The sequence below is a fragment of the Bubalus bubalis genome, chromosome 18, assembly GCF_019923935.1.
Source record: "Bubalus bubalis isolate 160015118507 breed Murrah chromosome 18, NDDB_SH_1, whole genome shotgun sequence".
NCBI lineage: Eukaryota > Metazoa > Chordata > Mammalia > Artiodactyla > Bovidae > Bubalus > Bubalus bubalis.
In genome coordinates this window covers 34,815,090-34,833,219 of record NC_059174.1, presented here as the reverse complement: position 1 = coordinate 34,833,219, position 18,130 = coordinate 34,815,090, and the positions used below count along the sequence as shown (strand labels likewise).

Sequence of the window (18,130 nt, the reverse complement as noted above, 5' to 3'; positions counted from 1 at the left end):
CCAGTGTACTCTCTTTATTAATTTATATTTTTATAATATTTTACCAAAAGATCACAACAGTAAAAATAGAGGGATAGTGAAAATCATTTAGAAGTTTTAATAAAAATTTGAGCATAGTAAGCTCAAATTTGCAGTTCCTACTTTCATGATTTTAATGTTTCATATATATGCCTAAAATGGAAAAAAATCTTTTACTTTATTTTTTAAGAGGGTTTATATATATATATATGTTTTAAAATTTATTTTTTTTTTAATTGAAGGATAATTGCTTTATTTTTTAAGAGGGTTTATATATATATATGTTTTAAAATTTATTTATTTTTTAATTGAAGGATAATTGCTTTACAGAATTTTGTTGTTTTCTGTCAAACCTCAATATGAATCACCCATAGGTGTATATTTATCCCATCCCTTTTGAACCTCCCTCTCATCTCCCTCCCTATTCCACCCCTCTAGGTTGATTCAGAGTCCCTGTTTGAGTTTCCTGAGACATAACAGCAAATTCCCATTGGCTGTCTATTTTACATATGGTAATGTAAGTTTCCATGTTACTCTCTCCATACATCTCGCCCTCTCTTCCCCTCTCCCCAAGTCCATAAGTCTGTTCTCTATGTCTTTTTCTCCATTACTGCCCTGCAAATAAATTATTCAGTGCCATTTTTCTAGATTCCATATATATGTGTTTTTGTAATGAGCAGAAATTCTTTTAACATCAGTGGGTTAGGGCTTTGTGTGTTCTGTCCAAGAAATCTTTATGTATCCTGTGATCTTGAAAATATTCTCTGACATGTTTTTCTAGAAGCTTCGTGTATGGTGGGTGCGTACTCGGTTGTGTCTGACTTTTTGCCACCCCATGAACTGTAGCCCGCCAGGCTCCTCTCTCCATGTAATTTTCCAGCCAAGAATACCAGAGTGGGTTGCCATTTCCTACTCCAGGGGCTTTTCCTGACCCAGGGATAGAACTCTCTTCTCTGGCATCTTCTGCATTGACAGGTGGATTCTTTACCACTAGCACCACCTGAGAATCCCAGAAGCTCTGTGGTTCTGGCTTTTACATTTAGATCTTTGATTCATTTTGGATTAATTTTTGTGTACACAGTGAGAAAAGAAGGGTCAAGGGTTTTTGTTTGCCATGTGCTGTGTTTAGTCGTTCAGTCATGTCCAACTCTTTGTGACCCCATGGGCTGTAGCCCGCCAGGCTCCTCTATCCATGGGGCTTCTCCAGGCAAGAATACTGGATTGGGTTGCCACGCCCTCCTCCAGGGGATCTTCCCAACCCAGGGATCGAACCCAGGTTTCCTGCATTGCAGGCGGATTCTTTTCCGTCTGAGCCATTAGGGAAACTCAAGAATACTGGAGTGGGTAGCCTACCCCTTCACCAGGGGATCTTCCTGACCCAGGAATCGAACCTGAGTCTCCTGCATTGCAGGCGGATTCTTTACCAGCTGAGCTACCAGGGAAGCCCATATGGATATCCAGTTGTTACACCATTTATTAAAAAGAGTTTTCTTTCCCCATGAATTGATATAATACCTCGGCTGAAAATCAGTTGGCTGCATTTGTGTGGCTTGCAGTGTAAATATACTATTACAAGGCAGTAACTATCTAGAAATCTCTAATGGCTCTTTCTGAAACCTGGCACTGAAAAAGAGAAAGCACAATTTGTAATTAAAAAATATGTAGTTACAGGGAAAACTATAATAGATAGGTTTCCATATAGCTTGGATGGAACCACCCAGGCTCCACCATATGTAAGCTTCTCAATGGCTTGATAATTCTAATGGCATCAGGAAGACACAATCCCAGAACAAGTAATGACCCTTGAAAAAAAACTACGGTCAGTCAAAAGCATGCTTAAGGATATACTGCTAGTTGTTTCGGAATAAAGGATAACATGACAGAAAACAACACTACTCAGTTCTTCTGTTATAATTCTCCTCTCACCAAAGACCTCGCTAGAAGAGCAGGCATGGGGAAGGGAGACTGCCTCTTTCTCCGTGAGTGTTTACCTCTGGTCCATTTGAATGACGTCCCAAGGGGTGGAGAAAACTAGCAGGTAACCATTGCTGTAGCCCCATATCCTGTCAATAAACTTTGAGGCATTGTGGAGCAGAGGGAGATGAAAGAAGATGGATGAGGTGATACCATTTCTCATTTTCATGAACTTTATATCCTCATCAGTATTTGATATCAGATTTTCTGCATTTTACCCATTCCAATAGGTGTGTAGTTGTGATAAGTTTTAATTTGCATTCCTAATTAATGCAGTTTAATAACTAATCTAATGGCTTGATATGTTGAAGTATACTAATTGATTTTAGAATATTGAACCAGGCTTACATTCTCTTGGTCATCATATATTGATGATGCTAATAGCTTATTAAGGATTTTGATCCTGTGTTCATGAGGGATGTTGGTCTATAATTTGATGCCATTTTTGGCTTTTTCCTCTCCCCTCATAACCCCAAGTCCTATTGATAGCTTTCTGCTCCATTTCATTCCCTCCATCAGACCCTCCTTATCTCTTATTTTTATCTTAACTGGTTCTCGGTGTCTGTCTCCTGAACTCTATTCCACTTACCTCAAGTTAAAAAAAAATTCAGTGGTTCTCATTACTCACTGTTGTTAGTTAGGGTCCAGGCAGGAAACAGCCAGCACGTTCAGAGAGTTATGGAAATGCCTTTAAGGGAGGGGTTATTTACAGTGGTGACGGGGTAAGGGAAACCTGCAAGGGATGGTGGCGCACTGGAGGACCGGCAGGGGCCAGTTGTAGCTGGTACTGGTACCACCTCAAGTGCAATGAGGGAAGGGAGGGGCACCAGAACCCAGAATAGTCTGTGACTATGGGAAAAGGGATCCTCCTGAGGCATGTGACCTTGGTCAAGGATCACAGCCCCTGCCAGAGCCGCATCCTGGTAGGGAGAGAGGCAGGTACTGTAACCTTTCGGCTGTGCTCTGATCACCTCTTGAGATTGGCTGAACCCAGATGGAAGCCAGAGGGCCTGGAGCCCACGTGATGTAGTCCCTAGAGACTGACCTTCTCATCCACAGGAGGCAGAGCAGAGCAGAGGGAGATCAGGTGGCAAAGGCGGGACAGACCAAAAGTATCGAGGATACCCGCCCATCAACCTCCACACTCCTTAGATTAGCACTTGTGCCACCAGCTCTGGCTCCTACTCCCTTTCTGACCGGTTGCTCCTGAAATAATGAAGACTGTGTCTTTTCATCTTTTATTCATTACAGTCTTCCTGTTAGGGCCCTCAGTAAAGGTGTGATGTGTGAACAGAGCAGTATTGGTTTGAGTGACGGAGCTGAGGCAAGTGGTCGCCAAGCCAGGGAGCAGAACGAACTTTCCTGGTTCACGCTTGTTGCTAAGGATGCAAGAGCTGTTCCACACACATTTTTATGGAGGCTTAGCGAAGAGCTGACTCATTGGAAAAGACCCTGATGCTGGGAAAGATTGAGGGCAGGAGGAGAAGGAGACGATAGGATGAGATGGTTGGATGGCATCATTGACTCGATGGACTTGGGTTTGGGTGGACTCTGGGAGTTGGTGATGGACAGGGAGGCCTGGCATGCTGCGATTCATGGGGTCACAAAGAGTCGGGCACGACTGAGCGACTGAACTGAATTGAGAGAAGCTCAGTAACCTGCTCCAGGTCTCACAGCGGGTTGTGGCAGGTCTGTTACACAAAGCCAGCTGTGGAGCCCTGGAAAAGTTACCTTGCCTCCCCAAGATTCTGTGTTCCTCATCTGTAAGACAGAGTGGCGTGGACTTGGAGGGATAATACTATATATTACACTAAACACTATATAGTTTACACTAAACACTGCCTGGCCTATTGCACTCACTACATATTAGCTTAGAATATTATCTTCATATTTCTATATGCTTTTGAAGAGGAGATATCTAAGTCAGTCATATATAGCTTAAAAAAAAATCCATGTAGTGACTTCCTATGTGCCAGGTCCTATTTTATTTATTTATTTTCATAAAGATGTTATTTGTTTCTTTTTAGTGGAGGATAATTGCTTAACAATGTGTTGGTTTCTGCTGTACAACAGCATGATTCAGCCATAGGTATACATGTGTCCCCTCCGTCTTGGGCATCCCTCTCACCCCCCACCCCATCTTACCCGCTAGGTTGTCACAGAGGGTCGGGTTGAGCTCCCTGTGTTACCTAGCGCCTCCCCACTAGCTCTCTGTTTTACACGTGGCAGTGTGTGTTTCACTGCTACCATCTCATCCCGCCCTCTTCTTCCTCCCTGCTATGTCTACAAGTCTATTCTCTATGTCTGTGTCTCTGTTGCTGCCCTGTGAATGGGTTCATCAGTACCATTTTTCTAGATTCCATATATATGCGTTAATATACGATATTTGTCATTCTCTTTTTTACTTACTTCACTCTGTATAACAGGCTCTAGGTTCATCCACCTGACTAGAACTGACTCAAATTTGCAATTTTTCTGGCTGAGTAATATTCCATTGAGCTTATCCATTCACCTGTCTATTGACATTAGGTTATTTCCATGTCCTGGCTGTTGTAAATAGTGCTGCAATAAACATTAGGGGACATGTGTCTTTTAGAATTGTGGTTTTCCCAGGGTATATGCCCAGTAGTGGAGTTGCTAAATCATATGGTAGTTTTATTTCTAGTTTTTTTGTTTTTTTGTTTTTTTTAAGAATCTCCACACTGTTCTCCATAGTGTCTGTATCAATTTACATCTCCACCAACAGTGCAAGAGGGTTCCTTTTCTCCACATCCTCTCCAGCATTTATTGTTTGTGGTTTTTTTTGATGATGGCTAGGCCCTATTTTAAATGCTTCATGAAGGCTGACTCATTTAATCCTTAAGTACCCTGTGAGGTAGATACAGTTAACCCCCTTTTACAGAATGATTGAGAAACTTACCTGACATCACCCAGCTGGTAGGAGGTGGAGCCAGGATTTGAGCCCAGGCGAGGCTAGCCGCAGATGCACGCCTCTGACCTCTGTGCTGCCTTCCCTATAACCTGTGGCCTCATTGGAGCGTGTATAGTCGGTGCTGTCAAGGTGCTTTCCCTGCTTCGTTCCTGACCAGGCTGTGGTGACTGGAATGCAGGTGAGCTCGGCAGGGCTGGGTTTATGGAGATCTTTGGAGGCACATGAAAGGTATGTACAAGGATGTTAGGGGCAAGCAACAAGGCCATGTTAGGAGTAAGAAAGGGTAATCACTGAAATAAATGTGGAAAACCATCTCTGTCTACCGGAGCAGGAAAACACCTAGTCAAGCCTGCCTAGCTTCATGCCATCTGGCTTCCTCAGAGGCCGGCTCTTGCCCTTTTATTTATTGGTGTTGATGAAGCTGCCCTTTGAGTCAGTGTCAATAAAACAGAGGTTATTAACATTTCTTCTAATCCATTCTGTTGTTTTAAGCTACCAGTGCAAATATACACCCAAATATAATTAGAACATGAAAAAATGAATGTGAGAGAGGAGGAAGTGTGCCCTGGGTGTGAATTTAGAGAGGACATGGACATCGTTGCTTTTGGTGGCTCTGTCTTACTCCCTGGCCCTTAGAGCTGTTGTAATGAATGACCCACAGAACTTAAGCAGAATCTTACTTACATAGCACTACAAAGTTTACACTTTCAAGGTCCCAGAATATCCATGACCTGTAAGTAACCCCCCAAAAACCTATAAATACAGAAAGTGACAAAAATAGCTAAAGAGAATTCAGGACATGAAAATAATAGAAGGTAGTATGTGACTGACCTGTTTTCTAACTAGAAAGGAAGCCTGTAAGGGCAAGAGAATTATCAGCAAAGATGAAACAGAGGTGGCTGGGAGACCACGGACATAATAGTAGAAATAGTAGAGTTCAGGGAATGAGACAAAACTCTACAGCCCAAAAACTTAGAGACACGAGGAGGCAGGAAGCTGACAGGGGTTTGGGGTTACAGACAGCTCAAATCTTGCTTATTTCCATGGTTCACAAAGGCACAGTTGCCTTCGGGGTAGGATCAAGCAGTACAGGATGCTGTACTGTGGGCTGTACGGGCAAACCAAGCCCTGACAGAGATGAATACTTTACACCGTCCACTTTTATCTACAGTAGAAGCAAAAGAAAAGCTGGATCTGAAAATGAAATTAAAGCAATTCTATTTACTATAGCATTAAATAAAATAACAAGTAAATTTAATAAAAAAGTGTGTAACTTATACTGTGAAAACTATAAAATATTGTTTAAATAAATTAGACACACCATGTTCATGAATCAGAAGTCTTAAGATTGTTATGATGAAAACAGTTCCCAAATTGATCTGCAGATTCAAAGCAATCTCTTTCAAAATCCCAGATTGATAAACTGGTCATTAAAATTTATAGGAATGTGCAAGGGTTCCAGAATAGCCAAAATAATATTTCGAAAGAAAAAGTCAGAAGATTCACATTTAGTGATTTTAGAACTTACTGAAGTAATCAAGATAAGGTACTGGAGTAAGGACAGACTATAGACCAGTGGAATAAAATTCAGTTCAGTTCAGCCACTCAGTGGTGTCTGACTCTTTGCAACCCCATGGACTTGCCTGCTGCTGCTGCTGCTAAGTTGCTTCATTTGTGTCTGACTCTGTGCGACCCCATAGACGGCAGCGCACCAGGCTCCGTCATCCCTGGGATTCTCCAGGCAAGAACACTGGAGTGGGTTGCCATTTCCTTCTCCAATGCATGAAAGTGAAAAGTCAAAGTGAAGTCGCTCAGTCATGTCCAACCCTCAGCGACCCCATGGACTGCAGCCTACCAGGCTCCGTCCATGGGATTTTCCAGGCAAGAGTACTGGAGTGGGGTGTCATTGCCTTCTCCGATGAACTTGCCTATCCATCACCAACTCCCAGAGCTTGCTCAAACTCATGTCCATTGAGTCAGTGATGCCATCCAATCATCTCATCCTCTGTTGTCCCCTTCTCCTCCTGCCTTCAATCTTTCCCAGCATCACAGTCTTTCCAATGAGTCAGTTCTTCATATCGGGGGGGCAAAGTATTGGAGTTTTAGCTTCAACATCAGTTCTTCCAATGGATATTCAGTACTAATTTCCTTCAGGATTGGTTGATTTGATCTCCTTGTAGTCCAGGGGACTCTCAAGAGTCTTCTCCAACACCACAGTTCAAAAGCATCAATTCTTCAACCCTCAGCTTTCTTTGTAGTCCAACTCTCACATCCATACATGACTATGGGAAAAACCATAGCTTTGACTAGACAGACCTTTGTTGGTAAAGTAATGTCTCTGCTTTTTAATATGCTGTCTAGGTTGGTCATAGCTTTTCTTCCAAGGAGTAAACATCTTTTAATTTCATGGCTGCAGTCACCATCTGCAGTGATTTTTGGAACCCCAAAAAGCAAAGTCTGTCACCGTTTCCATTGTTTCTCCATCTACTTGCCATAAAGTGATAGGACTGGTTGCGTTGATCTTAGTTTTCTGAATGTTGAGTTTTAAGCCAACATTTTCACTCTCGTCTTTCACTTTCATCAAGAGGCTCTTTAGTTCTTCGCTTTCTGCCATAAGGGTAGTGACATCTGCATATCTGATATAATCTGCATATCAGAATAAAATTGAGAGTCCACAAAAAAACCCATATATTTATGATCAACTTATTTTCAGTAAAGGTACCAAGGTCATTCTGGTGGAAAAAAATACTTTCTTCAACAGTTGGGGCTGGAACAAGTAGATAACCACATGTCAAAGAATAGTTAGGCCTCTGTACCTCCCAATTCCTTCCTTCCCCTAACTTACTTTGTCTCCATGGATTTGCCGATTCTGAACATTGTATATAAATGGAGTCATATAATATATGGTCTTCTGTGACTAGCTTCTTTGACTCAGCATAATGTTTTCAAGGTTCATCTGTGTTGTAGCTTGTATCAGTACTTCATTAATTGTTGTGGCTGAATAGTACTACTTTATCAGATTTTGTTTACCCATTCAGCAGTTGATGGACATTTGGGTTGTTTCTACTTTTTGGCTGTTATGATTAATTCTCCTGTGAACATTCATGTACAAACTTACCATGTCTAAAAGCGGCTCAATAAACAACTGTTCCCCACTATTTAATTTTCCCAGAAAGAAAAATTACACTCATCATCTGTTAACCTGAAGTGATTGTTTTCATTTTGAGTAACTGTCTCCACAACTTTTCCCTGGTTTATAGCTAGTAATTTCACAGATCGTTCTTCCTATTAGGTTTTCTATGTATGTGTTTTGAAACTCGTCTTATTTGGAGATAACTCTTGAAAGTGACCCTACACAAAACTAGACCTGTCTTGAGATTTCTGGATTTTGCAGGGCCTTGTAAGTCATACTGAAGCATCTGAACTTCATACTGAGTCCATTGGGAAGTCACTGAAGTGTTCAAGCAGGAAGGGAGTGATGTGATTCCATTTGCATTTTAGAAAAATCCCTTTGCAAAATGAGGAATGGATGAAGGAAGGAAAGGATGGAAGCAGGAGAGATCAAGTAGAAGGTTGTTGCATCATCAGGTGAGTGGTGCTGGGGACTAGACTAGGGCAGTGGTGGAAGGGCTGTCAGGAGGGGGTGGGGGTGGATTTAAGAGATAATGAAGAGAGAGGATCATCAAGGCTTGATGATGAGTTACCTGTACAGGTGAGAGAATAAAGAGGTTGCAGATGGGTTGAAGAACCGAATTGGTGATGGTGACATGCCATGAAATAGAAAATAGAGGAAGAAAATGTTTAAGGGAAGGTTTATGATAATTATTAAATGCAAACTATACACCAGACACTTTGTTAGGCACTTTTAACCAGATCTCATTTCATCTTCAAAAGACCCCTTGAGCTAAACAGCATTAGACCTGCTTTTCCAAGAAAAACGTTTCATTCGGCTCAGAACTGGGGAGGCCAGGATTTGGACCCATAGATGCATTTGCTGTGTGTTCTCACTGTCTTTACTGCTTCTGTTCAGATTTAGTCACGTGGGTTTTGTGGAGCTTAGAATACATGGGTATGTGCAGCTCTGGAGAGAAAGCTAGGGTTGTGTTTCAGATTTGAAAGTCATTGGTATGCTAATTAAAGCCTGGGACATGAGTAGTAAAAAAACATGTAGAGCAAGAAGAGAAGAGGGCGCCTCTGACCGGATCTCAAGAACCTTATTGAAGGGGCAGGGGAGCCTGAAAGCTGCACCCAGAAATGAGCAGGAAGTGGGAGGGTATCATGGATGGGGAAGGAAGAGCTGTATGTATCTCTACTACTCACAGTTGGGGAGTGAAGTAGTTAATTACTATGGATTTACAGAAGGAATGCCATGACTCTGATCTGTGAGGAGGAGCAAGTGAAGCAATGTTATATGGATAAAAGTAGAACAGCACTTGGATAGTCAGCATTTGGATACAACTTTTCAAAAATTGTGATTTGCAGCATCAAAGATCAAAAAGTAGTCAGATTTATTTTTTAAAATAAGATATTAGGTAGACTAAGGGACTGTTAGGTGTTTATAAAATTACTATTTAAAATGATACAGGAGTTTGGGAGTTCCCTGGTGGTCCAGTGGTTAAGACTTGGTGCTTGTATTGCCGCAGGCCCCAGTTCAATCCCTGGTTGAGAAACGGAGATCCCGCAAGCCATGCAACACAGCCTAAATAAATAAGCAAAATTTAAAAATAATACTAAAAAGTAAATTAAATGGTGCAGGATCTGTGGGAAACAGTATGCCAGTTCCAAAATAGATTTACCATATGATCCAGCAATTCCACCTCTGAGTATATACCCCAAAAAATTGAAAGCTGAGTCTGGAAGAGATACCTGCATACCCATGTTCACAGCAGCATTATTCACAGTAGCTACCCAGGTGTCCATGGACAGGTGAATAGATAAGCAAAATATGGTATATGCACACAATGGAGTATTTTCAACCTCCAAAAAAGGAAGAAATTCTGACATAAGCTACACATAAGATGACATAAGATGAACCTTGAGAACATGCTCAGTGAAGTAAGCCAGTCACAAAAGGACCAATGCTTTGTGATTCCACTTTATGAAGTACCTACTCATAATAGTCAGATTCATAGAAACATGGTGGTTGCCAGGGGCTGCAGGGAAAGGTTGAAATGAGAAGTCACTGTTAATTAACTGTTGAAATGAGAAGTCACTGTTGAAATGAGAAATCGCTCTCTGTTAAGACAGAGTTTCGATTTTGCAAGGTGAAAGAGTTTTGGAAGTGGGTGATGGTGATGGTTACACAGCAGTATGAAGGTACTTAATTCCACTGAACTGTACACTTAAAAATGGCTAACATAGTAAATTTTATGAGTATTTTATCACGATAAGATAAGAACCAAAAGAAAAAAGAAAGTGATGTGACATAGCCTCATCCCCACAGTTCGATTCAGTGGGTCTGGGGTCATCAGTGACCCCACACACAGCTAGAGTGGGACCACTGGTTTACTTGACGGATTGCCTCAGAGGGAAACCTATTCCCTGCACACATCAAAATCTCGCTGTAATTTCCAAGCAGACTTTAGTTCAGTCGCTCAGTTGTGTCCAGCTCTTTGCGACCCCATGGACAGTAGCACACCAAGCTTCCCTGTCCATCATCACCTCCCAGAGCTTGCTCAAACTCATGTCCATTGAGACAGTGATGCCATCCAACCATCTCATCCTCTGTCATCCCCTTCTCCTCCTGCCTTCAAAATTTCCCCAGCATCAGGATCTTTTCCAATGAGTCAGTTCTTCACATCAGGTGGCCAAAGTATTCAGCTTCAGCATCAGTCCTTCCAGTGAATATTCAGACTGATTTCCTTCGGGATTGACTGGTTTGATCTCCTTGCAGTCCAAGGGACTTTCAAGAGTCTTCTCCAACACCACAGTTCAGAAATATCAATTCTTCGATGCTCAGCTTTCTTTATAGTCCAACTTTCACATCCATACATTAATACTGAAAAAACCATAGCCTTGACTAGATAGACCTTTGTTGTCAAAGTAATGTCTCTGCTTTTGAATATGCTGTCTAGGTTGGTCATAGCTTTTCTTCCAAAGAGCAAGCATCTTTTAATTTCATGGCTGCAGTCACCATCTGCAGTGATTTTGGAGCCCAAGAAAAGAAAGTCTGTCACTGTTTCCGTTGTTTCCCCATCTATTTCCCATGAAGTGATGGGACCGGATGCTATGATCTTCGTTTTTTGAATGTTGAGTTTTAAGCCAGCTTTTTCACTCTCATCTTTCACTTTCATCAAGAGGCTCTTTAGTTCTTCTTCGCTTTCTGCCATAAGGGTGGTGTCATCTGTATATCTGAGGTTATTGATATTTCTCCCGCCAATCTTGATTCCAGCTTGTGCTTGGATTCCAGCCTGGGATTTTGCAAGATGTACTCTGCATATAAGTTAAATAAGCAGGGTGACCACATACAGCCTTGACATACTGCTTTCCCAATCTGGAACTAGTTCGATGTTCCATCTCCAGTTCTAAATGTTGCTTCTTGACCTGCATACAGATTTCTCAGGAGGCAGGTAAGGTGATCTGGTATTTCCATCTCTTGAAGAATTTTCCACAGTTTGTTGTGGTCCACACAGTTGAAGGCTTTGGCGTAGTCAATAAACCAGAAGTAGATGTTTTTCTGGAACTCTCTTGCTTTTTTGATGATCCAGCGGATGTTGTTGGTTTGATCTCTGGTTCCTCTGCCTTTTCTAAATCCAGCTTGAACATCTGGAAGTTCACGATTCATGTATTGTTGAAGCCTGGTTTAGAGAATTTTGAGCATTACTTTGCTAGTGTGTGAGATGAGTGCAATTGTGCAGTAGTTTGAACATTCTTTGGCATTGCCTTTCTTTAGGATTGGAATTAAAACTGACCTTTTCCAGTCCTGTGGCCACTGCCAACTTGTCCAAATTTGCTGGCATATTGAGTGCAGCACTTTCACAGCATCATCTTTTAGGATTTGAAATAGCTCAACTGTAATTCCATCACCTCCACTAGCTTTGTTTGTAGTGATGCTTCCTAAGGCCCACTTAACTTTGCATTCCTGGATGTCTGGCTCTAGGTGAGTGATCATACCATTGTGATTATCTGGGTCAGTAAGATCTCTTTTGTATAGTTCTTCTGTGTATTCTTGCCACCTCCTCTTAATATCTTCTGCTTCTGTTAGGTTCATACCATTTCTGTCCTTTATTGTACCCATGTTTGCATGAAATGTTCCCTTGGTATCTCTAATGAAGAGCTCTCTAGTCTTTCCCATTCTGTAATTTCCCTCTATTTCTTTACATAGATCACTGAGGAAGCCTTTCTTATCTCTCCTTGCTATTCTTTGGAACTCTGGATTCATATGGGTATATCTTTCCTTTTCTCCTTTACCTTTAGCTTCTCTTCTTTTCTCAGCTATTTGTAAGGCCTCTTCAGACAACCATTTTGCTTTTTTGCGTTTCTTTTTCTTGGGAATGATCTTGATCACTGCCTCCTGTACAGTGTCACTAACCTCCGTCCATAGTTCTTCAGGCACTCTATCAGGTCTAATCCCTTGACTCTATTTGTCACTTCCACTGTATAATCGTAAGGGATTTGATTTAGGTCATACCCGAATGGTCTAGTGGGTTTCTCTACTTTCTTCAATTTAAGTCTGAATTTGTCAATAAGGAGTTCATGATCTGAGCCATAGTCAGCTCCCAGTCTTGTTTTTGCTGACTGTGTAGAGCTTCTTCATCTTCTGCTGCAAAGAATATAATCAGTCTGATTTCAGTATTGACCATCTGGTGATGTCCATGGCCTTCTATTCATGATTACTTGGATTACTGTGATATTGAATGATTTGCCTTGAAAACAAACAGAGATCACTCTGTCATTTTTGAGATTGCACCCAAGTACTGCATTGCGTCCACATAATGCAGTACTTCATTCTTTATTTCATTTTACAACCCTTATGATCAGAAGGGAAAATGCTACAAAAAGTAAGACACATTCATTGTTGAAAATATGGCAAAGTTCAGAAAACAAAAATCATTCACAGTTCTATCAAGTTATCATTATTAAATTAGGTCCTTCAGTTACGTCCGCTCTGTGGAGTATGGTTATTGATGTAGATATCCTTGTATATTCTCATACATATATACATTTTTTGTGCTTTTTTTGGTTTGTTTTAAAGACTATTGATGTCATGCTTCACATATTGTTTTCCCCTTTTCAAGGAATACATGGTGAAGTCTTTCAGGTCGCTGAGGGCCTTCTACTCATGATTTTCAGTGGCTCCATAGTGTTGTTGATTTAACCCACTACTGTTATTGAACATGTATCTCATTTTCCAATTTTTCACTATCATAGTCAACATTGGCATGGACATTTTTATATAAAAATATCCTTGTAAATATCTTTGTTATCACTGCTGCTGCTGCCCGTTTGGTAGTTTTATGTTGGTATTTTGGTTTCTAGTGAACATTTTCCTATGCTTGCTACCATAAACTTTTAAATCATAACGTGTATAGTACCTGGGCTTCCTGGGTAGCTCAAATGGTAAACAGTCTGCCTGCAATGAGGGAGACCTGGGTTGGAAAGATACCCTGGAGAAGGGCATGGCAACCCACTACAGTATTCTTGCATGGAGAATTCCATGGACAGAGGAACCTGGCAGGCTGTAGTCCATGGGGTCGCAAAGAGTCAGACACGACTGGGAGACTAACACTTCTACTTTCATAGCACCTAGGTAGTTCTCTTTTGTCTTTTAACTGTAATATAAAACACTCTTCTTTTCCTTTCTGTAATATAGTATCAGAGAACCATGAACTTGTACAGTTAAGGCCCCGAAGGTTAATGATTTGAGCAGAGTCACACAGAAAATTAAGTATAGCAGGACAGGAATTTGAACACAGCTGTTCTCATATTTCATCTCTCCTCCTCCTAGTAGATAGATACTGTTAATATCCTGAGTCTCCACGTGAGAAGCTTCTGCAGCGTTCCCCTCTGGAGCAGTGTGTCTTTTGTCCTGTGTGGCAGAGAACTTGTTGCTTCCAAATCACCCCAGGAAATTGCCTCTGCTGAGCACGCCCTCCCCTAATAGCCAGTGTCCTGCTTGCTGTTCCAGGAGCCATGTGTGACCGAGACTGCAAGACAGTCGTGCTCATGCCGGAGACTCTGGTGAGGAGATGAGTTGGTGAACGGAGAAGGCGGCATGAAGATGCTTCCAGGCGTGGGTGTGTTTGGGACCGGCAGCTCCGCCCGTGTTCTGGTCCCACTGCTGCGGGCAGAGGGGTTCACGGTGCAGGCCCTGTGGGGGAAAACCGAGGAGGAGGCCAAGCAGCTCGCTGAGGAGATGAACATCGCCTTCTACACCAGCCGGACCGACGACGTCTTGCTGCATCAAGACGTGGATCTGGTGTGCATCAACATGCCCCCTCCACTCACCCGGCAGATATCTGTGAAGGCTCTAGGTACGGGCAGATGGCGTCTTCCTCTCGGGGGTCCTTGAACATCTGCTCTCCTCTGGGCCTGGGTAGGCCCTCTTGGGCTTGGGTCTGGGACAGCTCTCGTCCCTGAAGCAGTGCTGAGGGAGGACACTTTGGGAGGCCTGTGGCTGCGGGAGGAAATGCCCCAATGTCTGGGAAAGACACAGCCTTCCCCACCTCCCATAAGTAAATCCCCAAGCAAAAATTAAGCAGATGCCTTCAGAGCTGGCCTGTCACAGGGGGTAGAGATGATACATTCAGGCATTGTAAAGTTCGCCTCTGTGAAATCAGAATCTAAAGACCTGGGCCCGGGGGAATTGGCTGTGATTGATGCGTTTGTTCTTCATTTCCGTGGCATACAGCACCACAGAAAGGAGAAGAGGGTGTGTATCAAGGCTGCCATTTCCCATATTTTGTCAGTCCTTGACTAGACTGAGCACACACCCTTCCTGTCATGCTTTGCAATTGTGTACGCCAGAGGCAGGAAGGTTGTCCCAATGCGCTGTGTCTCCCCCGCAGGACCCACAGGTTGGCCTGCTCGCATCCCTGCTCCCTCTGGAAGCAGTGGGCCTAGCCCCCTCCTGCCCCAGCTGGGTGTGGTTTGGTGAACTGTTCTCTTGCAGTTCCTGTTGGGCTGCTCTTTCCTGTCGACAGTAGGAAAAATTCTCCTTTGTCTCACATGAATCAGAATCTAATTTAATAGGGAAACAAACCAGTCAATATTCATCCAGCAATTCTTTAAAAAAAAAAACAAAACTCCTGTGTGCTAGACACTGGCACGGTATCATTCTTGACATTCAGAGCAGTGTTGAAATAGAGCTGTCTCTGCTTTCAGATTTCACAGTCCAATCAGAGAGACTAGAAGTAACGGTAACATTTACTGGCCAGGTAAATGAGAAAAGACTTAAGTAACAATTTGGGTAGCGTATAATTAATTGACAGAGTAATTGTTGTATATAAGGTGACAGGAGCCAGGTGCCCATCTCTGACCCAGAGATCTCTGGGTCCAGGAACTGCTATGCCATGAGGCTGACCGCCACTCCTCCTGGCCACTGCCATGGTGCAGGATCCAAGACTGCTTCTCTTTCCTGTAGTCTGAAGAGAGTGTCTGTCACCTCAACAAGCGTCTGTCTGGTTGTTGATTTGGGGCATATAAGTTTTGACCAAAAATTATAGATGGTTTGTCTTTTCCAGAGGGCTCTCTCTGAGGGTGTTGTGACATTGGAGCTATTCACTGGCCCTAGATGTTTAGAGCAGATCATGCTCCCAGATTGAGTTTAGAAGTAGACTTAAGTCAGCACTTTAACAGAGGGCTGGTTCAAGGGAATCAAGCTACCATGGTCTCTTGACTTCTCACCATTCCTGTGGCATGAGTGCAGGTTGGTGAGGGTGTGTGCGGAGGCAGAGTTCTAGAGGCTCTCAGTCAGCTTCTTGAACTTTAGGGTTCCCACAGAGGCCATTTCTTAGCTGTGTAAGGAGAAAGAAGAGACCCAGAGTTCTTTGGGCACAAGCCTGCCGGGTGTTTTCCTCATACAGGAAAACACTGGACTTTGGTCCGTTTAATACAAACAGGAAGGACAGCTTCTGGGGTCTTGTATCCCAGCCTTCAGTGAAGTAAAACCATCAGCCCTGTCTCCATACCTCTGTTGTCAGCAGGGAGGAGGGTATGAATGCGGGTCCTTGGTCTGTTCTTGCAGGTACATGATCCCAGGGCCAAGTTGGTTGGGCTGAGAGAGCCATGTCGACTGGATGTGCCATCAGGCACTGCCCACTTAGGCCCCAAAGGAGTCACCGAGCCTATTGCAACCATGAGGTTAACTCCCTGTGTGCTTGCTTGCTTGCTTTGTGAGAATTCTGACTTAACTTTCGCTCATACGGAAGAGGCCATGAGAACTGCTCTAGTTTTCCCAAATGACTGGATATGAGTGCATAAACTGCTGTAGGCAGAACACCAAACTGACCTTGACATCAGACCCCGCTTCTGGTCCTGTTTCTGTCCCTCTCAACCTCTGGGGGCCCCTGTGAAATGAAGGTATCATTCAGTCTTTCCAGCATGATATGACTGCCTCCGTATGCTGACCAAGAAAGACACTGGCATCGCGTTACAGGGGAAAGCCTGGCTTTCCTGTTGTCCCAAGTGGAAGAACAGATTTGTTTAAGTTAAATTCACATCAAAAATAAATAGTAGGAGTCTCCTCTGGATGTTCACTAGGTAAATGTTCAGATGTTCATGAGTTGAATGTAGCTCAGAAATGAAACTTAGCATTCTAAGTCATCTCAAATGTGAAAAACTTTTCTGTGGGTTGGGGGACTATGTTTAAGTTAATTCCTCAAAAGCAGGACCCGTTCTTTCTTCCTGTAATGTAAAGCTCTGGCAGTATCTGGTTCTTGTACATCGTTTAGATGAAGAACAGAATAGACACATTGATAGTTACAAAAATGCAGTGTATTTAAAAGGGCTCAGAGTCAGCATTCCAGAACACCCCCACCGCTGTTCCACCTGTGTGTTCCCGTGTATGAGTCCCTCTATATATGCATGAAAGGATATTTTTCTGTTTTTCCCACCTACATGTCTTTTTTCTTTTTTACTCTTTCTGTTATGGGTGCTATGTCTCTTATGTTTCATTAAGGATATAAGCTTTAGGGACTTCGCTGACAGTCCAGTGGTTAGGACTCCATGCTTCTGCTGCAGGGGGCATGAGTTCGCTCCCTGGTCTGGGGAACTAAGGTCCCCGCATGGCCTGTTAATTAATTAATTTAAAGGATATAAGCTTTAGATCCTCAATCATTTTAGAACCAGGGGAAAAAAAGACATGTTTACTTAACAGGATAGCTGTTGAAGTACTCTAATTTTAGATAAGCTCTTCTAGATTTTGAACCCATGAGAAGTTAAATCGTAATTGTCTCCAGTCTCTATTGTGTGAAGGATTCTTCTTGCATTGCCCAGCATGGGGAAAGGTTAAGTCAGAGAGATGAGAAGCAGTTAAGTGAGGCATGAAGCACCTGTCCCCATTTGTAGCTATAAAGCGAATCTATGACTTAGACTTTTCTTCTTCTAAAACTTTTGATGTCAGAGTACCGCATTTTCTTCTTTTGAAATTCACAGGCATAAAGTCAGAAATGTTGGACGTGCAGGGACAATGAAGAGAGTATCTAGTCCAGCCTTTCTCAGAGATGCTGGGCCAGCAGCAGCAGCATCACCTGGGAAATTGTTATGAATCCAAATTCTGGGCGCCTTCCCAGACCTTCTGAATCTCAGTGGGTGAGGCCTACCAATTTTTGAACAAGCATTCTGGGTGATTCTGATCCACACTAAGGATTGCGAGCCACTGGTCTCATCCAACATCTTCATTTCCAGTTACAGAAGCCCAGGCCCAGAAACGTGTAAGGTCACAGCATCTCACTAAGACTTAGTGCTGTAGGCAAAATCGCATTTTCCTCAGCTTCTGAGATCACTGTGTTCTTATGTCATTTCTGAGGCCATAAGTGTTTCTTCCCTCATTCTTATTAGTTTTTTTTCTAATAAGTTTATAAGTTTTTTCCTAAAACTAATCCTTGGACTTATCCTCTAGAGATGTACTTTTCACTCCACAGCTCTTTTCTATAGCTTCTTGCATGCATGCTTGCTAAGTGGCTTCAATCATATCCAACTCTTTGCCCCCCAGTGGACGGTAGCCCATGAGCCTCCTCTGTCCATGGGATTCTCCAAGCAAGCATA

The 18,130-nt window shown here is 42.7% G+C and overlaps 1 protein-coding gene across 9 annotated transcripts in view; it reads left to right on the top strand.

Annotated features, from left to right (window-relative positions):
- Positions 1-18,130, top strand: part of GFOD2 (glucose-fructose oxidoreductase domain containing 2) — a 39,838-nt gene that overhangs the window by 14,366 nt on the left and 7,342 nt on the right. For 2 of the 9 annotated variants that reach the window (XM_006072013.4, XM_006072015.4), the window contains exon 2: positions 14,052-14,397. The exons of 1 other annotated variant lie outside the window; for it this stretch is intronic. In XM_006072013.4, coding sequence (XP_006072075.1) covers positions 14,139-14,397 — 259 coding nt within the window. In that variant the 5' untranslated portion in view covers positions 14,052-14,138. Of the gene's footprint in view, positions 1-456; positions 536-8,318; positions 8,513-14,051; positions 14,398-18,130 lie in introns of all 9 variants that reach the window. 6 more of the 9 variants (XM_044932073.2, XM_044932072.2, XM_025268893.3 and 3 more) reach the window with 6 other exon arrangements.